Below are 25,893 nucleotides of genomic sequence, written 5' to 3' on the forward strand. Positions count from 1 at the left end.
CAACTTGAGCCACAGCTCTACTCCTGCCTTCTTTTGTGTGGTTAATTAGAGTCTCACAGACTTTTCTGCCTGGGCTGGCTTCAAACCATAATTCTCAGACCTTAGTCTCCTCAGTAGCTAGGATTACAGGCACGAGTCACTGGTGCTCAGCACAAAAATAGTTTTTCTTGAATGCTCGAAGTAGAACAGAGCAGCTTTCAACCATGCAGTGTTGGCCAGACCTGAGACACAATGGCTGCTAGCTCAGGCCACACATTTCATCCAGCCTGTGTAATCTCCACAGAGATTATGTACATTAGTGAAGAAAAGCAAAAACTCATGCTATCACTCCTTGACAAATGTATGATTCTGTAAATAAATAAATATGTAACTAAGCTGCCAGCAAGGGGGGTGACTACTGTGTAAGTGTAACTGTGCAGCTTTATTATAATTGGAGTAGCTTTCAAACAACAACAAAAAACAGGACCAAGGCCGGGAGAGGTGCCTCCCATCTATAATCCTAGCTACTCAGGAGGCCGGGGTTTGAGGATCATGGCTCAAAGCCAGCCTGGGCACTAAAGTCCTGAGACTCTCATCTCCAATTAGCCACCAGAAAAGCAGAAGCAGTGCTATGGCTCAAGAGGTAGGGCAGTAGCCTTAAGCTGAAGAGCTCAGGGATAGCGCCCATGCCCAGAGTTCAAGTCCCATGACCCTATTGGTAGAGTGCATCCATGAAGACCCGGGTTCGATTCCTTGGTACCACATACATAGAAAAAAGCCGGAAGTGATGCTGTGGCTCAAGTAGTAGAGCCTTGAGAAAGTCCAAGGACAGTGCTCAGGCTCTGAGCTCAAGCCCAGGACTGGCGAAAACAAACAGAAACAGGGTCAGGCATGGTAGCTCATACTGAATCAGAGACACAAGGATAGAGGTTTGAGGCCAGCTCCTACAAAAAGTGATTGAGATGATCCTTTCCACCAACAAACCTTGGTTGTGGTGACTGCTATCAACCCAGCTAGATAGATGGTAGAGATGTTAGATCTGGCACAAGAGCAAGGCTATCTGAAAAACCAACTCCGGTGTGGGCCTGGCCCGCGTAGCAGCTCCTCCGCAGCAAGCTCCAAGCCCTGAATTAAAGCCACACGCAGCCCTCGCCAAGGCTCCGAGAGTCCAAACCCCGGGTCATGAACAACGGAGAAACGGAGTTGCAGCCTCACCGGCCCCGGTGCAACGGGAGACCTCGCCCAACCCCCGCGCGGGCCCGGGAACGACGCCCTCGTCCCGGCCGAGGCGCCCCCACGCGCACCCAGGACGGCGCCGCGGCCCAGCCTGCGGGGACGGGGAGCAGACTGGGTCTCCCGGCCGCGTGTGGGTCAAAGGGCCCGCGCCCACCGCAAACCACTTGCCGCGCTTCCCGTCCAGACCGAGCCCGGCGGCCGCCGCACCCTCACGGCTCCACAACAGGCCTCCTCGCCGCGCAGTGACGTCCGCGCGCGGTGCACGCCGGGACCACGAGGCTGGCCGCACCCTCATTGCTTAACAACAGGTCTCCTCGCCGCGCAGTGACGTCGGCGGGCGCGCGGTGCACGCCGGGACCACGAGGCTGGCCGCACCCTCATTGCTCAACAACAGGTCTCCTCGCCGCACAGTGACGCCGGCGCGCGGTGCACGCCGGGACCACGAGGCTGGCCGCACCTCCGTCGCTTGACGACAGGCCTCCTCGCCGCGTTGTCCGCAGTGACGTGGGCGCGCGGTGCACGTCCAGACCACGAGGCTTTGCGGCCCTGCCCTCGGAGGCGACGGCGGCGGTGGGGCGGCCTAGGGCGGGCGGGCGGAGGACGCTGGCGAGGCTCCCCCAGGAGAGGACTGGTACGAGTCCCAGATTGGCGGGCCTCGGCCTGGACTGGGCGCAGCCGTGGCGGGGCCGCCACCCTCCCCGACCGCAGCGCCTCGAGGCCCGCTCCGGTAAGTTCGGGCCGCTCCCTGGGATCCGGGGTAGACACCGGGCCGTTCCCTGGGATCGGGGGTAGACACCGCATGCAGCTCGCCTGGGATCGGGGGTAGACACCGCATGCAGCTCGCCTGGGATCAGGGGGTAGACACCGCGTGCAGCTCGCCTGGGATCAGGGGGTAGACACCGCGTGCAGCTCGCCTGGGATCAGGGGGTAGACACCGGGCCGTTCCCTGGGATCGGGGGTAGACACCGCATGCAGCTCGCCTGGGATCAGGGGGTAGACACCGGGCCGTTCCCTGGGATCGGGGGTAGACACCGCATGCAGCTCGCCTGAGATCGGGGGTAGACACCGGGCAGTTCCCTGGATTCGGGGGTAGACACCGCGTGCAGCTCGCATGAGGTCGGGCGGGAGTCGCATCCCAAAGCCCCTCTGCCTGGGACCGAGCTACTCGGGAGGGAGAGATTCCGAGGACTGCAGCTTAGGGCCGGCTTCCATTTCGTATGAACCTGCAGAAAGCCTGTTGGTGACGCGGTTCTATGGGGCTGAGCCGCTCCTGAGCAGGCGGCGGGCTCTGAGTTCAGGAGACAGGTCTTGCAGTGGCTCCGGCTTGTCCTGGCCAGGTCCCTGCCTTCTGCGTCCTGGTTTCCTTGAGCCCAGGACACCCCTCTTTGTGAGTGAGTGTGGGCGCTGGGACTCGGTCAGGCCATTGTTCCTGAGCTTGCTTGCTCAAGCCTAGCTCCCAACTACTTGCCGCACAGCTCCACTGCTGGCTTTTGGACATTTAGTTTAGATAATGGACTTTCCTAAGTTGGCTTCAAACCGTGATCGCCAGACCTCAGCCTGAGTAGGATCACAGATGTGAGCCACCTTTCTTTTTGTATTGGTCCTGGAGCTTGAGCTCCGGGCCTTTGTTCTTCATTCTCAAGGCTAGAGCTCTACTACTGGAGCCACACTTTACTTTTTGCTGGTTAACTGAAGGTAAGAATCTCAGGGAATTTCCTGCTGGGTCTGGCTTCAAACCTTGAACCCCAGACCTTAGCCTCCTCAGAAGCTAGGATTACACGCATGAGTCACAAGGGCCCAGCTCTGCCGCATTTTTCCTTTCACGCAGTGCTTGTATATTTCACTCTACCTCTGAAGGGAAAAGTAAAAGGATAAAGAAATAAAAATTCCAAACATAAGCAGATACTAGCCTTAGGTAGGGCTTTTGTCCTTTAAGACTAATAGTCCTGTGCCATTGTATACAAGATTTAGTCCGCCCTCTAGTGGGAGGAACTTTTTACCTGGCCTTTTGTTGACAGTTTAGTAGCATTTTGTTTTGTTTTAGTGGTCAAAGTTTACAATGTAGATTTTGTGTTTGTTTTGTTTTGCCAGCCTCTGGGCTTGAAAGCTGGGCCTGAGCACTGTCCCTGGGCATTCTCAAAGCTAAAGCTCTACTACTTGAGCCACAGCACTATTTCCGGCTTTTTCTATGTATGTGGTACTGGGGAATTGAACCTAGGTCTTCATGCATGCTAGGCAGGCATTCTACCACTAGGCCAAACTCCCAGCCCTACAATGTAGAATTATAAGTCATGAGGACCTACTCTAAAGTATGTCATATGTGATGTAAGAACTTTATACTACTCTCCCATCTGCCCTTCTGGCATTTATACTATTGTTTTACTATTCTACAATACATTGCTGTTTGATTTTTTTTTTTTTTTTTTTTTTTTTTTTGCCAGTCCTGGGCTTGAGCTCAGGGCCTGAGCACTGTCCTTGGACTTTCTCAAGGCTAGAGCTCTACCACTTGAGCCTCAGCACCACTTCCAGCTTTTTTCTATGTATGTGGTACCGAGGAATCGAACCCAGGTCTTCATGCATGCTAGGCAAGCACTTTAACCACTAGGCCAAACTCCCGGCCCTGTTTGATATTTTTTATGTGTGGGAGTTGTGGGACTTGAACTCAGCCTGAGTGCTGTCCCTGAGCTCTTCAGCTCACGGCTACCACCCCACCTTTAAGCCAAACCCTACTTCCCATTTTCTAGAGGTTAAGTGAAGAATCTCAGGTCCTTTTGTGCCCAGCTGGCTTTGAACCTTGATCCTCAGATCCCAGCTTCCCGAGTAGCTAGGATTACAGGCCTGAGCCACCATGCCCAGCTGTATTTTTTTTTTTTTAGCAACATAAAATTTATATGTGGTGTTTCAAGTTTGGTGTGTGTGTGTGTGTGTGTGTGTGTGTGTGTGTGTGTGTGTGTGTGTGTGTGTATCCGTATGCCAATATTGGGACTTTAACTCAGGACCTGGGCACTGTCCTTATGTTTTTTGGCTCAAGGCTGGTGCTCTACCACTTGAGCCACAGCTCTACTTCTTTCTTTTCCCTTGCTACTTAGAGATAAGAGTCTAGTGGACTTTCCTCCCTCAAGGCTGACTTCAACTGGAATCTTCAGATCTCACTGAGTAGCTGGGATTACAAGTGTGAATCAGGAGTGCTTGAATGCAAGTTTAATCTTGACCACTTTGAGAAAGATTAAAGCACTTTTGGAGTTGTGATAGGTTTTGCAGAGAGGATTAACAAAGGAAGAAGGACTGGCATGGAATGTGGGCAGCTCCATCTCACAAGTTGGGGGCTGGAGGGGATGCAGGGAGAGGAGAAAGGCTTAACTCAGGCATACTCCTGGCTCCAGGTGTGAACTGCTTTGCCCTGCCCTCCCCACCATGCCAAATTGAAAGAAAGCCTTACTCCTTTAGATTATTTTTCCCAGATATTTGGCCATAGTGACAAAACCTGGACTAATGTACAAGCTTACATACATTTCAGTAGTGTTGGGATATTCATGTGTAAGACAGCTTTTTCATCTTGCAGCTCTTTTCTCCCTACAGAGCCTATTAACCTACTTTCTTTTTTTTTTTTTTTTTTTTTTTTGCCAGTCCTGGGCTTGAGCTCAGGGCGCGAGCACTGTCCTTGGACTTTCTCAAGGCTAGAGCTCTACCACTTGAGCCTCAGCACCATTTCCGGCTTTTTTCTATGTATGTGGTACCGAGGAATCGAACCCAGGTCTTCATGCATGCTAGCCAAGCACTTTAACCACTAGGCCAAACTCCCGGCCCCCTATTAACCTACTTTCTATAGTGTTTGTATTGCAGTGCCACCAGTGCATCCATTTCCACTTGCTCCATGACCTTCTCTATTTTTGTTGCTTTCTGGTGTTTGATGGCACTGTCTTGAGTGTTAGATTTCTCTCATGATCAGTGATGTTGAACATCTTTCCAGGTTTGTTGTGCCATCTTGGAGAACTGTAAAGACTTTTCCTCACTATTTATTTGTTCCATTGTAGTTTTTTTGTTTTGTTTGTTGTTGTTTGTGGGACTTGAACTCTGGGCCTGGCCACTGTCTCTGAGCTCTTCAACTCAAAGCTAGCACTCTACCATTTGAGCCACAGTGCCAATTCCAGGATTCTGGTGGTTAATTGGAGAAAAGAGTCTCACAGTCTTTCATTTCCAGCCTGGCTTTGAACCTTGATCCTCAGATTTCAGCCTCCTAAGTAGTTACTTTTTACTGGGCTGTCTGGTAGTCTCTTTGTCCAATGTCAAAAAGGTCTCCTCTGATTTTCTATAGGATCTATTGCTCCAGATCTTTTATGTAGGTCTGTAATCCACTTTGAGTTACTTTTCATAGGTGGTTGAATCAGGTTCATTGCTTTCACAGTGGACATTCAGTTTTTCCAACATCATTGTTGGGGAGTCTGTCATTTCTCCGAGTCATTGCTCTTAGCATTCTTGTTTCTTCCAGTCCATTTGACAATATGCACATGGGTTTATTTGAGACTTCCCAGTTTGGTCAGTATATCTGCTTGCCTGTCCTGTGGCTTGAACTCAGGGTCTCATACTCTCACTTGGCTGTTCTCTTGAAAGAAAGTAACTTTGTTCACTGAGGGGCAGTTTGCCTTTGGTCACCTAATGCTAATGTCGAATCCCAGAGCTTTAGGTTGTTGTAAAGTGCCTGTTGCTGGGAACAACTCAGGTCAAAAAGCTGATGAAAAATGGAGGACTGGGTGCCCTGGTTTTAGTTACAAACCCAGGAAAAGCACCTCTTAAGTTGTATTAGATATCATATAATTCACAAGGTTGTGTAAAAATGGCAATTTTAGGGACTGGAGCCTCCTGGTAGAGTGCTAGCCTCCCATGGAGGAAGCCCTGGGTTCGATTCCTCCGTACCACATACATAAAGCAGGAAGTGACACTGTGATTCAAGTGGCAGAGCACTATCCTTGAGCAGAAAGTGTCCAAGGACAGTGCTCAGTCCCGGAGTTCAAGCCCCTGGACTGACAAAACAAAATGCAATCTCATTGCTTTTTATTTTAAATTACGTGTTTGCGGTGCTGTGGCAATGCAGTTTTGTTTCAACATTTTTACCTTCACAATCGACTTTTAGCCATAGCCCGGCCTTTAACAACTCGTCTTCTTCGGACCTCCAGACCCGCTCCTGCACATCTGCCCTGGCTCTGGCTCACTCTGGGCGTCGGAAGGGTGGCGGGCCCCTCACCTCCCGCGCCGTCCCTCGGGTAGGAAGCGGGGCACCGGCGGCGGCCGGGCGGCCGAACAGGCTCCTGAGCGTGACTTTGCCCACGCTGCGCCCAGGCCAGACCCGCGTCCCCACCCTCGAGCGTCCGCGAGTCGCGCGCGCGGTGACGCAGGCGGCGCGCGGTGACGTCAGCGGCGCGATGGCGCAGGCGGCGCGGTGCATGCTGGGAGACGCGAGTCTTCTCCGCGGCGCGGGGCCGCAATGTCTCCGGCGGCCGCAGTCGGCGAGCGGCGGCGTCCCATCTCGAGCGCCGGGGAGGGCCGAGGCCTGGTTCGCGGCGGGCCGGCCGGCGCGCTGCTGCTCGGCCTGGCGCTGCTCGGCCTGGTGCTGTGCCTGGTGCCCGCGGCGGCGGCGCTGGCCTGGCTGGCCGTGGGGGCCACCGCGGCCTGGTGGGGGCTGACCCGGGAGCCCCGAGGTCCGCGCGCCTGGGCCCCACGGCTCGCGCGGCGCCCGAGGGCCTTGCTCGCCTCGTCTCCCGCCAAGGCGGCGGCGAACGGAGGCGTTCCGGAGCCGCGGAGCCTGCTTGAGGGACCCGACCCGGCCGAGCTGCTCCTCATGGGCAGCTACCTGGGCAAGCCGGGCCCGCCGCCCGCCCCCGAGAGGCCAGGCCTGCGCCCCCCGCCTCCCGCGCGCTCCCCGCTCCCCGCGCGCTCCCCGCCGCCGGGCCCGCGCCTCCACCGCGTCCGCCCCCCGCTCTCCACGCCGCTCCTCGGGCCCGCCAGGAGGCCTTTCCAGCGGTAAGACGCGCCGATCCGCCCACCCGATCCGGGGAAATCTGGCTGTGGGGGGCTTAACTTCTAACTTCCGAAATTTTGGCTTGTGGGGAATCTCCTGCCCCCTGACTGTTCGGGTGCGACGTGGGTCCTGAGCATGTCCCTTCCTTGCAGGTCTTGGAACTGCCTGAACGTTAGAATGATCTAGATAGTGAGGAGATTACGAAGACATAAGCTCACCTTTTTAAAAGATGGGATAAGCCTTTTTCTTTGAGTTCAGTCGTTTGGCCCTGTTTTTTTTTTGAACCAGTTAGAGACATTTTTATGAAAACTCAAAGAGGCATCCCAATAAATATCTCCTTGACAATTTTGTTGATAAAGTTGATCGAATTTTGCCAGTCCTGGGGCTTGAACTCAAGACCTGCGCACCGTTCTTGGGCTTTCTCAAGGCTAGAGCTCTACCACTTGAGCCACAGCACCACTTCTAGCTTTTTCTAAGTATGTGGTACCGAGGAATCCAACCCAGGGATTCATGAATGTTAGGCGAGCACTCTACCACTGAGCCACACTCCCAAGCTGGTCTTGAACCCTAGCGAGCCTCCTTTTTGACTTCCTGGTACCTGGTATTGTAGGTGTGCACCACCACTCTTGTCTTTTTTAGAAGATTGGCTTACCAGTTAAAAATCAGTAACCCTACCTTCTCTGGACGCTGAGATCCAGAGAGTATGACTTTGAAGCCAGATCTGGTGGAAAATCTGTAAGAAACTTACGTGCAAATTAACGAGCAGAAAGTCAGGATGATGGTGAGCACCAGCAAAGCAATAATCATGGGGCGGTGAGTTCAAACCCTAGTACTGGGCAGGGGGAAAAAAGAGAAAATGCTGGACAAGAACAGTGGCTCAAGTGGTAGAGTGTAGAGTGCCAGTCATGAGCAAAAAAAGCTGAGCAAGAGCATGAGGCCCTCAGTGCAAGTCCCAATACAGGCACATAAGACAACAAGAAGTTTGGTTTTCTGTGCATGTGCTGATTTATAAATGGTTTCCTGATTTTTGCAGTTTTCCTCCCAAACTGTACGAGTTAGAGGTAGCTAACTAATAAGCTACCACTTATTCCTCATATGGAATAGGGAAAGTAGTTGTTGAAATATTCTGTGTTCTGTGCACCTTAGAAAGAGACAAAGCTGGGCGGGGATGAAGGGAGGGAAATGGGGACCAAGACAGGAGAAAGGGCATCAATGTATGTGAAGTCAGCACCTTCTACCTGGCGAATGTTATGTAACCCTTCTATTAATTACAATAAAAATATATGAAAATTAAAGAAAGAGACAAAGCTATCTGGAAAATATACGACTGAACTCCTGTGAATCTCTAGCCATTTAAATTTTCTGACATTTTTTATCCTCTTCGGTTCCCTGGTCTGCCTCTCATCCTCTCCAGGGACAGTGGGTCTTCATCCAGCCGCTTTGTAATAACGCCTCGCAGACGCTACCCAGTCCAGCAGGCTCAGTACTCCTTGCTAGGAGTGCTGCCCACCGTGTGCTGGAATGGTTGTCAGAAGAAGACGGTGCTCTCTGCACGGAACTCGAGGATGGTGTGTAGCCCAGTGACCGTGAGAATTGCCCCTCCAAACAGCAAACTGATGCGTTCTCCAGTGTGAGTACTGTTGGAGCATGCTGGTCATTGTATCCACTCTCTTCTATAGTTGTTCCTCTGACAAAACAGCTAGAAGAAGCTACTCTGTAACCGAAACCCAGAGAACCACAATTTGAAGCCAGCTTGAGTAGACTCTCATCTCTAGTTAAGTAGCAAAATGCTAGACTAAAGGCATGGCTCAAGGGTAGAGCACCAACAATGAACAAAAGCCAGAGAAAGCTTGAAGCCCTGAGTTCTAGCCTCTGTACCAGCGTACACAATAAAGAATCACAAAGTAGCTATAAAATTTAAAAGAAGGCAGCTGGGCACCAGTGGCTCATATCTGTAATCCTAGCAACTCAGGAGGCTGGGCTCTGAGGATCATGGTTTGAAGCCAACCTAGGCATTAAAGTCTATGAGATCTTTATCTCCAATTAGCCACCAGAAAACTAGAAGTGGAGTTGTTGCTCAAATTGATAGAGCACTATGGGGGTAGAGTCCAGGCCGAGTTCAGATCTCAAATTCTAGTTACAGTTAGCCTTTTTGGTCTGTAACTGTAGTCTTCATAGCTGATGGCAATTTGCTTTGAGGTTTTTTGTTTTGTTTCCAATGACTTAAGTCTGTTCTGTTTTATATGGGGGTGTTGAGGATCTCTTCCTGCTAGAATTTTGTCTTTGATTACAGACCAGAGCAGCTAGTGAACTCAGCACTGTCTTCACCAACAAGAAATGCACCAGACCCATGTGCAAAGGAGACCGTCCTGAATGCCCTCAGAGAGAGGAAGAAAAGGGCTGTGGAGGAAGAAGACCAGATCTTCGCTGATGGCCAGGAAAACAAGAGACGGTAATGGGCCCCATGGAGTTGTAAGCTGCAACTGCAGTGTTATAATCTCACGCGGACTCTTCTCAGGCTCCTGTGGAACAGCCTGGTGAGGTGCTGTCCGGTGCTGTCCTTCTGGTGTGCAGGCTTGGTATACTTTATAGTTTCCCATTAGCAGTAGAGGTAGGCTGCCATCTCTTACTGCTTCAGTCTTGCTGTTTTCCAACAGCTACATTACATGTTATTTTCAAGCCAGGTCACTGAGTGTCCCCTCGTAATTTTATGAGTTAAGTACCAAGCTAGGTGTCATGGTGCGAGGGCAATGCTTGTGCGAGGAAAATGAAGAGTTCACTTTAACACAGGCTTCTCAGGCAGGAGGAGAATCAGCGCCTCTCTGGGTTCACAGGGAAGTCAGTGGAAGTGGAATAACAGTTTCTGAGAGTGGAGGAGGTAGACCAGGTAGTTGAGGCTCAGGACTATTTGTCATTTCCAAGGAATCATTTTAAAAGCCCACCTTTACTTTTCCAGTGCTGGGATAGAACATAGATCCTCACTCACTGGGGCAAAGCTCTGCTACCAAGCCACAGACCACCTGGCCTAACTGTGTGTGTGTGTGTGTGTGTGTGTGTGTGTGTGTGTGTGTGTGTGTGTGTGTGTGTGTGTGTGTGTGCGTGCGCATGAGCTCAAGTTTTATCCTTGCTTGGCTGGTGCTCTACCACTTGAGCCATGCTCCCAGCACTGCTTTTTGTTAGCTATTTTTGGAAATGGATTCTCTCAAACCTCGTTGTCAAGACTGGCTTCAAATGCAGTCCTCTCTATCTCATTCTCCTCAGTACCTGGTATTACAGGTATGAGTCACCAACACCTCACTTGCATTTTTATCACCTCTTCTGTGCCCAATTCTGTGCCAATAGTTTTAGGTCTTCAACTAAAGACCTGGGCACTGTCCCTGAGCTGCTTTTTGCTTGATCCACAGCACCACTTCCAGTTTTCTGGTGGTTAATTGGAAGAGATAAGAGTCTCACGGACTTTTGTGCCCAGGAAAATAGGTGTGAGGCGCCAGTGGCCAGCACGCAGTTTTGTTTGTAATGGTAAAGTAACTGGGGTGAGGTGAAGGCGTCAGAGGTGATGGCATGGCCTGCTTCTTTAAAGGTCACTGCTGCGCACTGCGGGACAACCCACACCTAAAACGCTACTACTACCCCAGTCCCTCCTCCACGCTGTACATATCTGCTAGTGTGTGTCATGTTTGCTGCCCTTGGTGCCAGATGACAAGGCGGAGTGAGGGAAGTGCTAAGCAGACGAGTCTGAGCATACAGGAGGCTCAGTGAAGGGAACTGCAGACTGGGACTACAGTGTCACCTGGCCAGGCTGGAGTGGCCTGGTGGGAGGAAGTCGGGGCCTCCAAGGCCTGGGAGGTATCTGCTGATCTCCCCGGCTGCGCTGTCACAGGAGGGGTGCTGAGTCCTGGCATCAGTGGTCTCAGGCTCACCTCCAGGCCACCGCCGCGTGCAGCCTGCTCCTCGGCAAAGTGGACAACCTTAGATTAGATTTGTTGTTCAGAAACTTGGGGATTTGAGACAATGCTTTTGACGTCAAGCGTGGAACCTGTACTCAGGCGGGGATCCTGTGAGGTCCCAGGAGTACAGAAAGGTGCTTTCATGGGAGCATGTTTTGGCTTTTACACAGGCGCCGGGATAGCAGCGGGAGCGGACATTCTGCATTTGAACCTCTCGTGGCCAACGGGATCCCAGCCTCTTTTGTGCCTAAGTAAGCGAGGGTCAAGAGCAAGTGTGATCATGGCTGATTACTTCTTTAGGAGACAGCGTCTCACCTCACTGTGTCATTCTCATTGCTGGGGTTACATGAGTGCACCACCATGCCAGGCTTCACCAGCTTTATTTAGGTGTAATTGGGGTGTAGGACACTCGGTTTAAAGTTGAACAGGAAGCCCTCACGGGTGAGGAGGGTGCCCGTCACCATTGGTCATCCCCACCCCAGTCCCTACCCCTACCCCTCATCATAGACCCTTGTGCATTTGTTAATACTGAATCGGTGGAATCACATTTCAGTTTTCAATGTCTACCTTTCTCTGTTTGGTTTGTGTCAGATATATGTAGTAGCTAAAAACTTATCAGTGCCAATTCAGAGCATTATCTGTCATCTTTGCATTGGCTTTTGTAAGAAAAAGGTACCAGAAGTCCGGTGGAACTGTAAGAGAACACTGCCCGGGTGACGTGCTGCCTCTTTCCCTGTTTGTAGGCCTGGGTCCCTGAAGAGAGGCCTCGCTTCCCAGAATGCAGACGACCACTTGAACAAGCGGTCACGCACGTCTTCTGTGAGCTCCCTGACGAGCACGTGCCCAGGGGGCATCCTGAGCTCCAGCCGAAACGCCATCGCCAGCTCCTACAGCTCCACCCGGGGCATGCCTCAGGTACATCGGCCGCACGGCGCTGCCGCCCAGGCCTCCCTGTGCCACCTGCTTATCATTCACACATGGAAATGCCTCTGAGCTACAGCACCAAGTACTGGGTTTACGCCTCGGTGTTCTCACAACCAAAAGTCACATGATTGGAGTTGTCCTTCTAAAGAGCTCTGTGAATAGTAAGAACATTAAAACTGTGTTTTAGAGTGGTGTGACTGGGCACTTGTGTTTCAGGTCTGTAATCCTAGCTGCTTAAGAGCTTGAGACCTGAGAATCCTGGTTGGATTCTCCAGGTTCTGGAGCTTGAACTCAAGGCCTGGGCATTGCCCTGCCCCTGAGCTTTATTGATTAAGGTAGCATTCTACCACTTGAGCCACAGCTCCACTTCTAGCTTTTTCTTTTCCATGCTTAATCAGAGATAAGAGTCTCACAGCCTTTCCTGCTCGTCTCTCATAGGTTTTCTTTTTCCTACTGGTTGGAGAAAGTTCTTCATATGTCTTCAATAAAAGCCCTCAGTCAGTTGACCTGAGTTCTCAGGGCTTTGCCACTTGGCTGAGATGAAGAGTGTGTGGAGTTGTGCTCTTGAGGAAATCTGAACCTACCTGGGATGATGAGAATTTTCTCAAAGCTTTATTGTTTTTTGCTCTTCAGTTAAATCTACATACGTTTGATCCTTATATAAGGTGTGGGATGGAGAGCAAGCTCTGCCCTCTGCTCTGTCACATGTATTTCTCTCAGGGTCAGTTATTGAAAGGACCATGCTTCCCTGTGCTGTGGAGCACTCACTTGCCATCCTTTAAGTGTCTGTGGGGTCTGTCCCACGCCATTGTGTCCCATTGACTGGATCTGACCTCTTACCTGCATCTAATTCTCCCAACTAATGAACACGGGATATTCTTCACTTACATGCATTCTCTCTGATTTCTCTGTAAGGATTGTATTTCTTTTCTGTGAGATTATTCTTAGATATATGGCTGTGTGTGTGGATTGGAGGGGAGGTTGGGTCATGGGGCTCGAACTTGGGACCTGGGTGCTGTCCCTGAACTCTTCAGTTCGAGGCTTGCACTCTACCACTTTGAGCCATAGCTCTGCTTCCAGTTTTCTGGTGGTTAACAACGAGATGAGTCTTAACAGACTTTCCTGCCCATGCTGGCTTCAAGTTGGAATCCTCAAATCTTCTGAAGTAGCTAGGGTTACAGGCCTGAGTCTCCAGTGTCCAGCAGGTTATGTTTTTGATACTATTATAGATCATACCTTTAAGATGTGATTGTTGGGCTGGGAATGTGGCTTAGTGGTAGATTATTTGCTTAGCATGCATGAAGTGGCGCTATGGCTCAAGTGGTAGAGTGCTAGCTTTGAGCAAAAGAGGCTCAGGAACAGTGCCCAGGCCCTGAGTTAAGCCCCAGGATTGGCAAAAAAAAAATACGAAAAGATTGCCTTTGTGTGGAAATACAGAGTTTGTATTCTGAAAATTGGCTGAATTCCAGATAGTTGGCTCTTTATACTTTAGAAATTTTGTACATACAGCCATATTATTAATAAGCTCAATTACGTTTCTCTGCTGAACTTTCAGCTGTGGAAGAGGAATTGTCCTACATCCTCCCCCTTCTCCAGCCCAGCCTCTTCCCGCTCCCAGACCCCCGAGAGGCCAGCCAAGAAAACAAGGTAATCCCCGTTCTCCAGCCTCCTTGTGCTGTGTGCATGGACAGTGATGGGGGTGTACCTTAAATTCCCCTGGGACTGCTCCATTCTTGGAGATGTCAGTCACTGGAGCTCCCAGGACTTGGCAGGCTGTAGCTTTGAAGGTGAATCTTCTGTGGTTTCTCATGCCCTCCTTGAATTATAGTCTTCTTGTGACCTTCGTTGTCTTGGTGTCTACATTTTATAGCTATTTGGTGGTTAGGAGGGAATGAGGTGTACATAAAGCATTCATGAAAGTTCTTTCTCTATCTGGGTGGCTTACGCCTGTAATCCTGGCTTCTCAAGAGGCCAAGATCTGAGAATTGTGGTTCCCAGGCAGGAAAATCTGTGAGGTTTTTATCTCCAATTAACTCCCAGAAAGCTGGAAGTGGCACTGTACCTCCAAGTGGTAGAGTGCTAGTGTTGAATAGAAAAGCCTCAGGGATGGGGTCCAGGTGACTGACCAAAGAAAAAGCAATGTTCTTCCTCAACTAAATTTTGCCCTTTGAAATCTCTCCAGAGAAGAGGAGCCATGTCACCACTCCGGCGCCTCACCTCCACTGGTGACAGACATGGAGTCGCAGGGAGAAAGGGGTGAGCGATGGCGGTGTGGGAGCTGTGTTATCAGAAACCATAGATCCATGGGGCTGGGCGCCCAGGGTGGAGCGGAGGGAGCTCTGACGTGCTAGGGTGGGATAATAGACTCATAGGTGTAACAACTGAAGCCACACGGTTGGGCACATTTGCTAGGCAAGTGTGCCTGCGCTTGGAGCTCCGATCTTCAAGTCACCTTGATGCCAAGAAATAAATCACACACGCTGTAGAGGAGCGTGTTAGGCGATGCCATGACAGCTGGCACCTCCTCCCGGAAGAGGCTGCCAGCCCAGGCCTATGCTTCCTTCAGTTGCAGATGGGGCCGCACTGATGCAGAGGGGCCCCAGCCCTCCCCCGCCCCCACCGGGCTCCTCTGGGAAGCGGAAACGAAAGACACCGCTGCTGCCTTCCAGGCGGGGGGACCAACTGACCTTGGTATGTCTGCTGCAACCTCCCCCCCCCCACATACACACACACTGCCGCAAGACGGCTGGGCGCCGGGTCTGCTCTGTCCACGGCCTGAGCTCACTGCCCCACCCTCCCGCAGCCCCCACCGCCTCAGCTTGGCTATTCCATTACCGCCGAGGACCTGGACATGGAAAAGAAGGCGTCACTGCAGTGGTTTAACAAGGCCCTGGAGGACGCCTCCGGTAAGGCCCACGGCTCACAGAGGTTTGCCTTGTTCGGCCTTTGAATCCTTTCAGGCCGCATGGGGAGAGTTCCTGGGTCCTGCCTTGTGCTGGAGTGGGAGTAAAAGCAATTGGTGTGAGCACCCATGTTTGCTCCTTAGATGCCGCCGCCTCTGTCACCGAGACCCCTCCAGCGTCCGCCCAGCCCTCCTTTACCTTCTCCCTGCCTGCTGTGGCACCAACTCCTCTGCCCGCCTCCTCCTCAGTCTCCCTCCCAGCCTCCTCCCCAGCCTCCCTCCCAGCCTCTTCCCCAGCTCCCTCCTCGGCCCCCTCCTCGGCCCCCTCCTCAGCCCCCGCTGCTAACCCGCTGTTGGAGAGCTTGAAGAAGATGCAGAGCCCCCCGCTGCTGCCGGCCTTTCCAGGTGAGTGTGGGCCCTCCGCCTGAAAAGGCCTGCGGCTGCGCTGCCCTGGCAGCCCCGTGGTGGCGAGTGTGAGTGAGCAAGCACCCAGTTGGCTTGGGGTGGGGAGGGCAGGAGAGTGGACAGCCCCTCACCCGTGCACTCCACCCTGGACCGCCTCGATGTCCAGGCGGCGTCCACACCAGGCCCTGCAAGCACAGATGTGGACGCCTTGAGTCATGGTGTGGGTCTGTGCCGTCCACCTGGTAGCCTTTCTTGGCTTTGGGTGCCCAGCGTGGTGGGCACTGGAGGACACATATTGAAGACTGTCCCACGGATGGTCGCAGACCTGACCTCCCTCTCGTCTTCCAGAGTCTGCAAGGGCAGCAGCCATTTCTGCCGCCCCTTCACCTCCCAAGACAGCTGGACTCCCAAGACAGCCCACCTTCCCCGAGCTGGCCCCAGCCAAGGACACAAAGTCACCTCTCGCCCCTGTCCCTGAGCCACCTGCCAGTGCCCAGGACGTCCGTGCCCCATCCCCCACCCCCAGGTCCAGCACCCTGTGCGGGGCGCCCAGAAGCATGCTTCCCAGCCCTGCCACCACCGCCACCGTCTTCACTACCTCCTCTTCCTCCACCAACACTGTGGCTACTGCCACCACACAAGCCGCCAATGCCACCACTACGGCCACCACGTCTGTCCCTCCAGCGCCTGCCGCTCCAGCCTCTCCCATGTTCAAGCCCATTTTTCTGGCCACACCTAAAAGTGAAGGCACCAGCCTCTCATCACCCGTGCTGTCAGGTGGCACTGCCACCACCCCAGCCTTCAAGCCGATTTTCGGCAGCATGGGGCCAGCAGCCTCCATGTCCCCAGTCTCCCCGTTCCTGAAGCCAACCACAGCTGTGGCCACAACCACGGCCACTCCGGCCCCTGCCTTTGCTGGGGTCGCCACTGCCACCACCACCACCACCACCACCACTACTACCGCAGCCTCCGTCACCACCAGCTCATCCACAGACTCTGCCACAAAGCCAGTGTTTGGCTTTGCCGCTCCCGGTGCAGTCAGCACCACGGGCACAGAGCCTGCCAGCTCCAGCTCTCAGCCCTTCCTCTTTGGGGCGGCCCCAGCCACTGCCAGCGGCTTCCCTGCCCCTGGGGGCCCTGTGTTCCAGTTCGGCAAGGCCCCTGCTGCGCTGGCCCCGGCGCCCAGCCCCTTTGGGCAGCCATCCAGCACAGCCGCGCTCCCAGCCAGCAGCAGTAGCTCCGGCGGCTTCAGTGGCTTCAGTGGTGGGCTCACCACCTCAGCCACAGCAGCCAGCAGCCAGCCCGGCCTCACCTTCAGCACCGCCACCCCTGCCTTCCACATTCCCTTCGGCTCCAGCACCAAGGCGGCTCTCCCGCCCTACCCAGGCACCAGCAGCGCACAACCAGCGTTCGGGGCCACCGAGGGGCCAGCTCCGGGGACCACCAAGCCCACCCTCATCCCAAGCTTCGGCAGCACCTTCACGTTCGGGACCTCTGCAGCCCCTGCCCCGGTGGCAGCAGCAGCAGCAGCCGCCCCAGCCCCTACCCCAGTCCCCACGGCCTTCGGGGCTTCCGTGCTTCCAGCATTCGGGGCTTTGAAAGGCACAGCGTCCGCCTTTGGCACCCCAGCCAGCACACAGCCCGCCTTCGGCAGCAGCTCCACCGCCGTTTTTTCCTTTGGGACAGCCACCACCCAGACCACCAGCGCGGGGACCACCAGCTCCGTGTTTGGGAGCTCCGCCACCCCAGCGCCGTTCACCTTTGGGAGCTCGGCCACCCCAGCTGGCAGTGGGGGATTTGGGCTCGGTGCAGCCACCCCAAGCTCCAGCTCTGGAGCCTTCACTTTCGGAGCCGGACAGGGTGGGAGCGTGGCTGCCTCCACCGCCTTTGGTGGAGGCCTGAGTCAAAACGCCCTGGGCCAGCACACGCCCTTCATCCTCAACATGGCAGGCACGGCCGACAGCAAGCCCGTGTTTGGAGGTAAGCTTAGGAGCCCCGTGACGGGACTGCTGGGCCTCTGCTTGTACTGAGATGGGAGGATCGTAGTTTGGACAGGAGTATTCATGAGACTCAGCTCCATGAGACTACTCAAAAAGCCAAAAGTGCAACTGTGGCAGGGCAAGAGGCTTAGGTAAAAAAACCCAAATAACTCAGGGACAACATCCAGGCCCTGAGTTCAAGCCCAAGGAACACCTCCAAAAAAAAAAGAAAAAAAGATGAAATGCCAGCTGGATGCGGGTGCAGTGAGAAGGAAGCGGCTGCTGACAGTGGCTGAGAGGCTTGCGTGGAGGCAGCATTAGGCTAAGGGTGCTTGCTCTTTGGGCTTCTTGTGTCTTGAGTCTCCGCTCCAGTGCTGGGACTGTAGGTGTGTGCCACCAGGCTCAGTGGATTTCTGACCAGCTGGTAGAAAAGACAGAGTGGGCACCTACACTCCAGGAGCAGGCAAATTTGTCAGAAGGCTGAGTGGCTTTGAGGTAGGCAGACCGCAAGAATGCTGCAGTAGGGTGTGGCTACTCGGGAGGCGGAGATCTGAGGATCGTGGTTCACTAGAGTCCATGAGACTCTCCAGTTAACTAGCAGAAAACCGGAAGTGGGGCTGTGGCTCAAGGGGTAGGGTGTTAGCCTTGAGCTGAAGAGCTCAGGGACAGTGCCCAGGCCCAGAGATCCAAGTCCTACAACCAACCAAACAACAACAAAAAAATGTCAGGCAGAGAAGTAATCTTGTTTGTGGCGAGAGCTTCCTCATTGAATAGGCTGAAGTTCTGGGGTGCAAGAGGGTGGCTACAGGCAGGAGGCCATTTTTGTTGAGCCCTCTGCCTGAGGAGAGGCGCGGGAGAGGCGAATGTATAGGCTTGCCAGCCTGGAGGACTGAATTTCAGGCATGACGAGTTGGCATTGTGTCTTTCTAGCACGCAGGATTTGAGATGTCTCCTGAAATCAGGCACTGAACCCCAACTGTGGAGTCTTACCCAGGAGGAAGGAGCTGCGGGAAGAGGCCTAGAGTAAAAATAGGGCCTACAGTCTGCTTGGGAGCTGGGGCAGGGCCTGATATCACAGGAATGAATGAATGAAGGGTACATTGAGGGGGAGAGGAGAGGTGGTGGGGGTTCATGAGGTCATGAACCACCCCCTGGTAGAAGAAATGAAAGGGGAAGTAACCCAGGGGCTGTCAGCCGAGACCATCTAATCTCACTCGGCGAGGGCCCATCTGTAATCCAGCAGTGGAAGACTGAGGCCCACCTGGGCCACAAAGTAAGATTCTGTCTCAGGAAAATACTAAGCTGTACCCACAGCTTGGAAGGAGGCAGAAGCAAAGTGGTTTGGAAGCCATAGCAGGGAGCAGACGTGGCCTGCAGTTGAGCCCGGCCCTTCTGGGGGCAGCTCAGGCATCTGGGCCAGGCTGTGTGGAAGGGCCTGGAAGGCTGAGTCCCGGCAGCAGTCACATCTTTTGGTCAGGCCATAAGCAGCTCCAGCTCTTCTCAGTACCGAAGGGTGCAGTGGATACCCCAGCTGTGGGGCACCACGGTGAGGGAGGCTGCAGGGCACAGCCACTACCCTGCTTCTCTGCTGCATGCCTCCACCCTCAGGTGTTGGGTTCCTTTGTTCTAGGCACCTCTACCCCCACCTTTGGCCAGACCACCCTTGCCCCTGGCGTGGGCTCAGCAGGCAGCAGCCTCTCCTTTGGGACCTCCTCGACACCCACCCAAGGCTTCACTGGGGCTGGACCTTTTGGTAAGCAGCTCCCCACGTTCAGCAGGCAACTGGGGTGGAGTGGCATGCTGCTGGCTCTTGTGCCCTGTGAGTTTCAGCCTCAGGAGTTCAGCCCAGGGTTGGAATTCTGGCTTAGAGTCCAGGAGACATTGGGAAACGTGGGTGAATGGTTTGTTGCCTGGCTCAGAGCACTGCCTGCGAAGCTGCTGGAGACGCTGCATTCCGGCGTCTGCTTACCTGTCCAGAGCAGGGCACCAGCCAGGCAGCAGCAGCCCTGCTGAGGTCTGTGGCATCTTTACAGGGTCAGCCACACCTTCCTTCTCCATCGGTGCGGGGTCCAAGACTCCTGGCGCTCGACAGCGTCTGCAGGCCCGAAGGCAGCACACACGCAAGAAGTAGCTCTGCCCCACCCCACCCCACCCCACATCTGGACCTCAGCACCTGCTAGGAAGAGCCTCTGAATTCCATCGTGCAGACCCAGCCTTGGATCTCTGGCTCCAGCGGCCAGGACGCAGCACCGGAGGAGGCTGGCACCGCTGGAGGAGGTAGCGAGGCGCCAGCCTGGTCCCTAACACGAGCAGTGCCACAGGTGAGGCTGGAAAACTAAAGAACACGTGTACATACCATGCGCTCCCTGCCCTCACTCTGCACCGTGTGGCCAGGCGGTACCCCGGCTGCCTGGGAATGGGAACGGAGATGTCTCTTTCCCATCTTGCTGCTTAGTCCTCGGGTCCCCAGGGACCCCCGAGTCTGGCTTTGCTGCCTCCTGCCCCACCCACTCTTGTTTGATCTCCAGCCTCTGCCAGTTTAGCCCCTAAAAACTTGGTGGCTCAGGACTGTTAAGCCTGTGAGAGCCGGGGCGAGCACCTCTCCAGGAGAGAAGTAACTGGAGCAGCAGCAGGCCCTCCCCCCCCCCCCTCCCCCCGCCATGTCTGCCTCTCTGGGATTGTTTGTTCAAGCTTTGTCCTGTGTTGTAGTCTGATGCTCGTGTGTTGCTCTTTGAATCGAGTTTGGAGGAAGAACCGAGTTGTGTGTATGGCGGCATTTTGGTAGTGCCGGAATTAACTGTCTTCAGCCGCAGGGCTCACTGAATGTGGACCGTGGCGCCCGTGACCGTGCAGTGCTGACTTTCCAGCCGTGTTTTCACTTGGAAGGGCTGGCAGCCTGGGTCTGGGGCTGGGGAAGCCAAGACTTCACTCCACCTCCCTCCAAAGCCTCTGGGCGCTGCCCCGACCCTTTCCCCAGCCCCACAGCCTGGCTGCCCTGCCAACTTCTGCGAGAAGTATGAATGCGTGTGTCTAAATTAAAAGAAAAAATATTTAAACATTTTTTAACAAGATAAATTTATTTTTGTATTTAAGCTAAATTGCCTTTTAAATTCCTTCAAGCTTGGTTCACTGAGGCGGTGGGGTAGGAATGCCGTCTAGCGGTGTGGGTATAGCTGTGCTCCCCGGGTGGAGGCCCACGCGCCTCTGGACACAGGGAAATGTACTTGTCCTTTGGGTGAGCGGGGTTGAATGCTTGCTGTGTGATGGCACAGTCCATCCGTCTGTGCCCACACCCCATGAGCTGGCAGCTGACCACTTAGGGCTTGGCAACATGCAACTGAGGAAGGAAGGAGCCTGGCCTGGAGGCCCCGACACCTGTTTGCGTGGGGGCGTGGCAGGTCCTCGGGGCCTGGCTCAGCCCAGGTGCACACGCACAGCCCCTGCCAGCACAGAACTGGAGCTGGCTGCGACGTCCTGTTAGACTTCATTCCTGCCAAGTCTACTTGGGGTTTTTAGTATAAATGTGAGAAATTTCTCCTTGCTGTGTCATTCAGAATAAAAACTGTGATTGGTCATAGACCCTGTCCTGCTCTCACTTATGCCACGGGGTGGGAGAAGGGAGGGCCAAGACTCCTGGGACACTGCAGCTGCAGGGGCAGGAGAGCCCGCCACCAGTGCCACACCTCGCACCCCTCTATGGGCCAGGGCCAGCCACTGCTTTCCGCCGCTTCTTCTTTCTTGTGGCTGGGCGAGGAGTGAGTTGTGCCAGTGCCAGTGCTTCAGCATGTGGAGCCAAGCTGAAAGAATAGCCCGACGTCAGGCATGTCCACGTGCCAGCCCACCAAGCGGGATCCCCCCCCCTTACCTTGGCACCTCTGCCCGTTCAATGACGGCGACGAAGAAGCCACCAGTGAGCGTGGTCTCGGGGGAAGCTCGGAGGCAGTGCTCACCCCCTGAAAATGTGTTGAGGCCTCGGTGGGGCCAGGAGGGCAGGGCAGGAGCCAGCCTGCAAAGACAGCCAGCTCAGACCTGGGCACCAGGGTAGGGAGCAGGAGCCCCGGGGCCCAGGATGGGGTGCCGTTACCTGAAGGCCCCCGAGCTCTCCTGCAGCGCTTTCTGGACCACATCTTCGTTCTCCTCTCGGCAGAGGGAGCAGGTGGAGTAGACGAGGCGCCGCAGGGCAGGGAATGAGAGGGCGTGGCGCAGGGCGCGCAGCTGGAACCCCGCCAGGGCACGCAGGCGCTCCTCGCTGGGGGCCACCGCTGGCTCCTCTAGCTGCCGGCTCACCATCCCTGCACGGGAGTCCCCAGTGAGGCCTTGGGGCTGTGGGAGTCCTGGGGGGGGGGGCCCCTGGCTGTCACCCCTCACCTGAGCCACTGCAAGAGGGGTCCAGCAAGATGTACTGGACCTGCTCAAACCGAGGGTCGGAAGGCGCCACTGCGAGGAAGTCTCTCTCTGCTAACTCACAACAAGAGACTCCAGCCCGGGCCAGCAGCGTAGCCATGGAGGCCAGGCGCTTGGCATCCTGGTCGAAAGCAAAGATCTTCCTAGGAAAGAGGCAGATGAGTGAAGCCCCAGTTCTGCCCCAGCCATCAGTATTGTCAAGTCACACAAGTGGCATTCAGGTGGCCTCTGGGACCCCTGAGGACCTCTCCTGGAAGACTTCTGCCAGAGCCAGACCCACCCCCTGCTCTGCGACCTGCCCCCAGCTCACCCTTGGTTCTTCAGGAGAGCTGCCAAGTGACTCGTCTTGTTGCCAGGGGCAGCACAGGCATCAATAACGTGGGAGCCTGGAGGGGGGGCCAGCAGCACGGCTGGGAGGCAGCTGGCCTGGAGGACAGAGCACCATAACCCTGAACAGAGCGAGCCCGTCCGCCCGCCCAGGGGTCACCCCCTCCCCCCACCCCCTGCAGCGACCCCTGACCTTATCCTGCAGGATGAGGTGTCCGGCTAAGTACAGTGGGTGCTCGTGCAGGTCTGTTTGGGCAGGAAACACAAGCAGCTCAGGCAACAAAGGATCCAGAAGAAAGTGCTTTCCCCCGAGGGCCCTTAAGTCCTCCAGGCTGCAGGAAAGAAAAACCTGGCAGATCACAGGAGACCAGGCAGAAAAACTCAAGACTCCTCCTCCAATTGACTACCAAAAAGTCCAATGGGGCCGGGAGTTTGGCCTAGTGGTAGAGTGCTTGCCTAGCATGCACGAAGGCCCAGAATCAATATCTCGGTACCACATACATAGAAAAAAGCCAGAAACAGTGCTGTGGCTCAAGTGGTAGAGCTCTAGCCTTGCGCCCAGGGACAGCACCCAGGTCCAGAGTTCAAGCCCCACAACTGACCAAAAAAAAGCTCAGCTGGAGGCATGGCTCAAGTGGTAGAGTACCACACTGTAAGCAAGCCAAGTTATGTGCAAGGCTCCTGACATTGTAGCCTGGCATCGCCCCCCCCCCAAAAAAAGGAGGAGGGCCAAATCCAAATTAGCAAAGAGAGTGGATCAAACACAGCTGTACTACAGGCATCAGATCCCACCTCTGCCATTTACCAGGAGTCCAAGCAAAGGACTAGAAGGCTTAACTCTGGCCTCTGTGTTCACTTCTATACAACGGCAGATGTGAAGATGAAACAAGTTAGGAAGGTACTGGCTAAATGTAAGCTGTCTCTGATGCTGCAGGCAGGACTGGACTTCCAGGTGGGAAGCACTCAGCTTCAGCCGCAGCCCCTGCACCTACAGTGCACACTGTCTGCAGGACCAACAGGGACAACGCTCAGCAAGGGATGCTGTGGCTCACGAGAGAGACATAGTCTTCAGCAAAGACGCTCAGGGACAGCCAGCCCTGCAGCTGCCCCAGCGTAGCGCAATCAGAAGCCACGTGTAGTGGCACATGCCTGTAGATCCAGCATTCAGAAGGCTGACAGGAGACTCGCCAACTTCCAGGCAATAGGCAATGTGGTGAGTTTGTGTCTAGCCAGGGTCGGTGAGACTGTATCTCAACCAAACAAAGTAAAAGGCAAGGTGGACCGAGTGCCAGGAGCAGGTGCCCTGTCAGGAGGTGGGAAGACAGGAGATGCAGGAAGAAAACCCAGGCTCCCCAGGGCCACAGCCACCTCCAAGCTGAGCCTAAGCGGCAGCACGCACCACTCTCACCTGCAAGCCCGGCCCTGGTAGGAGAAACCTTTTCTCTTGAAATAATCCACTGCATCGTCAGAGCAGGTCTTGAGGGTGTTGACCCGAACGTACCGGGGCACCTGGGGGGCTACGGAGCACAGCACTGAGGGGCACTGAGTCCTCCGGGCAGGCAGCGCCACGCTCCACCCCACCATTCCCTCGGCTCACCCGAGCCGGGCTTGGACCCTGCTTCCAAAAGGTCCTCATTGCGGCTCACGCCCCGCTGAACCTTCAGCCGGGCCAGCTCAGCCTTGAGCCGCGCCTGGTGCCGGTCCAGCAGGGCCTTCCACCGGCCCCCGCCGCCCCGGAAGCCCTTCCCCAGCAGCAACTCGTACACCAGCACCTGGGGCAGGGAAGAAAACAGAGAGGGCGTCTCTGGCTGAGATCTGAGGATCGCAGTTCCAAGCCAGAGGCAGAGCTGGGGCTCAAGTGGCAGAGCGCTAACCCCAAGCAAAAAGAAGGCTCAGGGGCAGTGCGCCTCGGACCTGAGGTCAAGCCCCGGGATCAGACACCGGGCCGGAACCCCCGCTCCCCGCTCCCCCGGGACCCGAGGTCAAGCCCCAGGATCAGACACCCGCCGGACCCCCGCTCCCCCGGGACCCGAGGTCAAGCCCGGGGATCAGACACCCCGCTCCCCGGGACTGAGATCAAGCCCCGGGATCAGACACCCGCCTGACCCCCGCTTCCCCCGGGACTGAGGTCAAGCCCCGGGATCAGACACCCCGCTCCCCGGGACTGAGGTCAAGCCCCGGGATCAGACACCCGCCTGACCCCCGCTTCCCCCGGGACTGAGGTCAAGCCCCGGGATCAGACACCCCGCTCCCCGGGACTGAGGTCAAGCCCCGGGATCAGACACCCGCCGGACCCCCGCTCCCCCGGGACCCGAGGTCAAGCCCCGGGATCAGACACCCCGCTCCCCGGGACTGAGGTCAAGCCCCGGGATCAGACACCCGCCGGACCCCCGCTCCCCCGGGACCCGAGGTCAAGCCCCGGGATCAGACACCCCGCTCCCCGGGACTGAGGTCAAGCCCCGGGATCAGACACCCCGCTCCCCGGGACTGAGGTCAAGCCCCGGGATCAGACACCCCGCTCCCCGGGACTGAGGTCAAGCCCCGGGATCAGACACCCGCCGGACCCCCGCTCCCCCGGGACCCGAGGTCAAGCCCCGGGATCAGACACCCCGCTCCCCGGGCCTGAGGGCAAGCCCCGGGATCAGACACCCGCCGGACCCCCGCTCCCCCCGGGACCCGAGGTCAAGCCCGGGGATCAGACACCCGCCGGACCCCCGCTCCCCGGGCCTGAGGTCAAGCCCGGGGATCAGACACCCCGCAGGACCCCCCTCCCAAACACAAGCCCGACACGGAGAGCCGCATCCGGGCGGCCGGCGGGAGGCCCCGCCGCGTCACCTTGGCCAGGTGCGGCCGCAGCTGCTTCTCGGCGCGGAGCAGGCCGGCGCGGGCGATCACGGCGTCCAGCACGGCGGCGAAGCGCTGCGTCTCGCACACCAGCGCGTACAGCGGCTTCACGTTCTGCGGGGCCCAGGGGAGACGGGCAACGTGGGCGCCGGGTCCCGCGCGGGGACCTCCGCGACCCCGGCCCGGGAGCCCCTCCCCCGGTGTCCGCGCGCGCCCCGGCCCCGCTACCTGGAAGCCGCTGGAGTAGACCAGCGCCCGGACCGAGCCCCGGCGCTCCTCCACGCCCGCCAGCACCGAGGCGGCCGTCGCGTACAGCGCCATGCTCCTCGCGCCTTTACGGCTCCGTCGCAAATCCCAATTTGCGCCCGCCCCCACTTCCGGGGTCAGAGAGCGCACTTCCGGGCTCAAAGGGCCCCGCCCCCCGGAGAGGGCGGGACCGTACCGCCGTCAGCCAACCAGCGTCTGCGAGAGACCGGTTCCCGTCCGCCTCCGCGCGGGCTGGAGTCCCGCGCGCCTGCGCGGTGAGACGCCGCCGTCCCGGGAGGCCGGCCGAGTCCCGCGCCGATCGCACCCTGCCCCGGCGAAAATGAGTGTGAGTCCGTCTCAATCCCAGCCGCGAGCCTGGCCCGAAGATAACTGAAGCCAGAAGGGCGGAGCGTGGCTCGGGAGGAGAGCGCCCCTCCGGCAAGCGCGGGCCCGTGAGTCCCAACCCAAGGGCCGCCAGAAGGAAAACGTGCTCGTCACCCTGCTGGGGACAGGTGTGTGGCCTCGCTGCAGGCGCCAGGTACAGGTCGGGGGCCCTCAGGTCCCGCTCACCTGCGGGAATCGTGACCCGCCAGCGCTGCTCTTTAAGACCCAAGCTTGGGGCCGGCTGTGGCGGTGCACTGCTGTGAACCCGCCTCGAGGGGATGTAGAGGCAGACGACTGAAG

At 56.1% G+C, this 25,893-nt stretch overlaps 2 protein-coding genes across 6 annotated transcripts; one reads left to right on the top strand and one right to left on the bottom strand.

Moving 5' to 3' along the window:
- Positions 1–1,825: 1,825 nt before the first annotated feature.
- On the top strand, positions 1,826–20,965 carry LOC150042750 (nuclear envelope pore membrane protein POM 121C-like). Of its 4 annotated transcripts, XR_016533580.1 has the most exons (14): positions 6,647–7,233; positions 8,646–8,861; positions 9,525–9,683; positions 11,349–11,429; positions 11,922–12,093; positions 13,658–13,749; positions 14,285–14,358; positions 14,669–14,793; positions 14,906–15,008; positions 15,149–15,409; positions 15,758–17,389; positions 19,019–19,141; positions 19,422–19,709; positions 20,098–20,965. XR_016533580.1 is itself a non-coding variant. In XM_090324224.1 (13 exons), the coding sequence occupies exons 2-13, from the start codon at positions 8,797–8,799 to the stop codon at positions 19,517–19,519; spliced, it is 2,985 nt and encodes a 994-aa protein (XP_090180350.1). In that variant the 5' UTR covers positions 1,826–1,942; positions 8,646–8,796; the 3' UTR covers positions 19,520–20,035. The 4 variants fall into 4 exon arrangements, 3 of the variants coding, with proteins under 3 accessions (XP_090180350.1, XP_090180349.1, XP_090180347.1); XM_090324224.1 differs by lacking the exons at positions 6,647–7,233; positions 20,098–20,965 and adding an exon at positions 1,826–1,942 and having other exon boundaries at positions 19,422–20,035; XM_090324223.1 differs by lacking the exon at positions 20,098–20,965 and having other exon boundaries at positions 6,646–7,233; positions 14,675–14,793; positions 19,422–20,035.
- Nsun5 (NOP2/Sun RNA methyltransferase 5) lies at positions 20,956–25,298 on the bottom strand. 2 transcript variants are annotated; one of them, XM_090324225.1, is made up of 10 exons: positions 25,192–25,298; positions 24,955–25,077; positions 23,717–23,891; positions 23,528–23,636; positions 22,313–22,451; positions 22,103–22,218; positions 21,757–21,935; positions 21,473–21,680; positions 21,254–21,394; positions 20,956–21,185 (listed from the first exon to the last, which is right to left on the bottom strand). In XM_090324225.1, exons 1-10 carry the CDS (start codon positions 25,282–25,284, stop codon positions 21,083–21,085), a joined length of 1,386 nt encoding a protein of 461 aa, XP_090180351.1. In that variant the 5' UTR covers positions 25,285–25,298; the 3' UTR covers positions 20,956–21,082. The 2 variants fall into 2 exon arrangements, with proteins under 2 accessions (XP_090180351.1, XP_090180352.1); XM_090324226.1 differs by lacking the exon at positions 20,956–21,185 and having other exon boundaries at positions 21,195–21,394.
- Between the last annotated feature and the right edge of the window lie 595 nt (positions 25,299–25,893).

Source organism: Megascapheus bottae, chromosome 34, assembly GCF_031878675.1.
Source record: "Megascapheus bottae isolate mThoBot1 chromosome 34, mThoBot2.hap1, whole genome shotgun sequence".
NCBI classification, from domain to species: Eukaryota; Metazoa; Chordata; class Mammalia; order Rodentia; family Geomyidae; genus Megascapheus; species Megascapheus bottae.

Coding starts and splice junctions, on each gene's coding strand:
- LOC150042750 (XM_090324221.1), top strand. CDS start 6,698: ATGTCTCCGGCGGCCGCAGTCGGCGAGCGGCGGCGTCCCATCTCGAGC. Junction 14,794..14,905: donor GGGGGGACCAACTGACCTTG/GTATGTCTGCTG, acceptor ACCCTCCCGCAG/CCCCCACCGCCTCAGCTTGG. Junction 19,142..19,421: donor CACTGGGGCTGGACCTTTTG/GTAAGCAGCTCC, acceptor GCATCTTTACAG/GGTCAGCCACACCTTCCTTC.
- Nsun5 (XM_090324225.1), bottom strand. CDS start 25,284: ATGGCGCTGTACGCGACGGCCGCCTCGGTGCTGGCGGGCGTGGAGGAG. Junction 23,637..23,716: donor AGGGTCCAAGCCCGGCTCGG/GTGAGCCGAGGG, acceptor TGTGCTCCGTAG/CCCCCCAGGTGCCCCGGTAC. Junction 21,681..21,756: donor CCCCTCTTGCAGTGGCTCAG/GTGAGGGGTGAC, acceptor ACTCCCGTGCAG/GGATGGTGAGCCGGCAGCTA.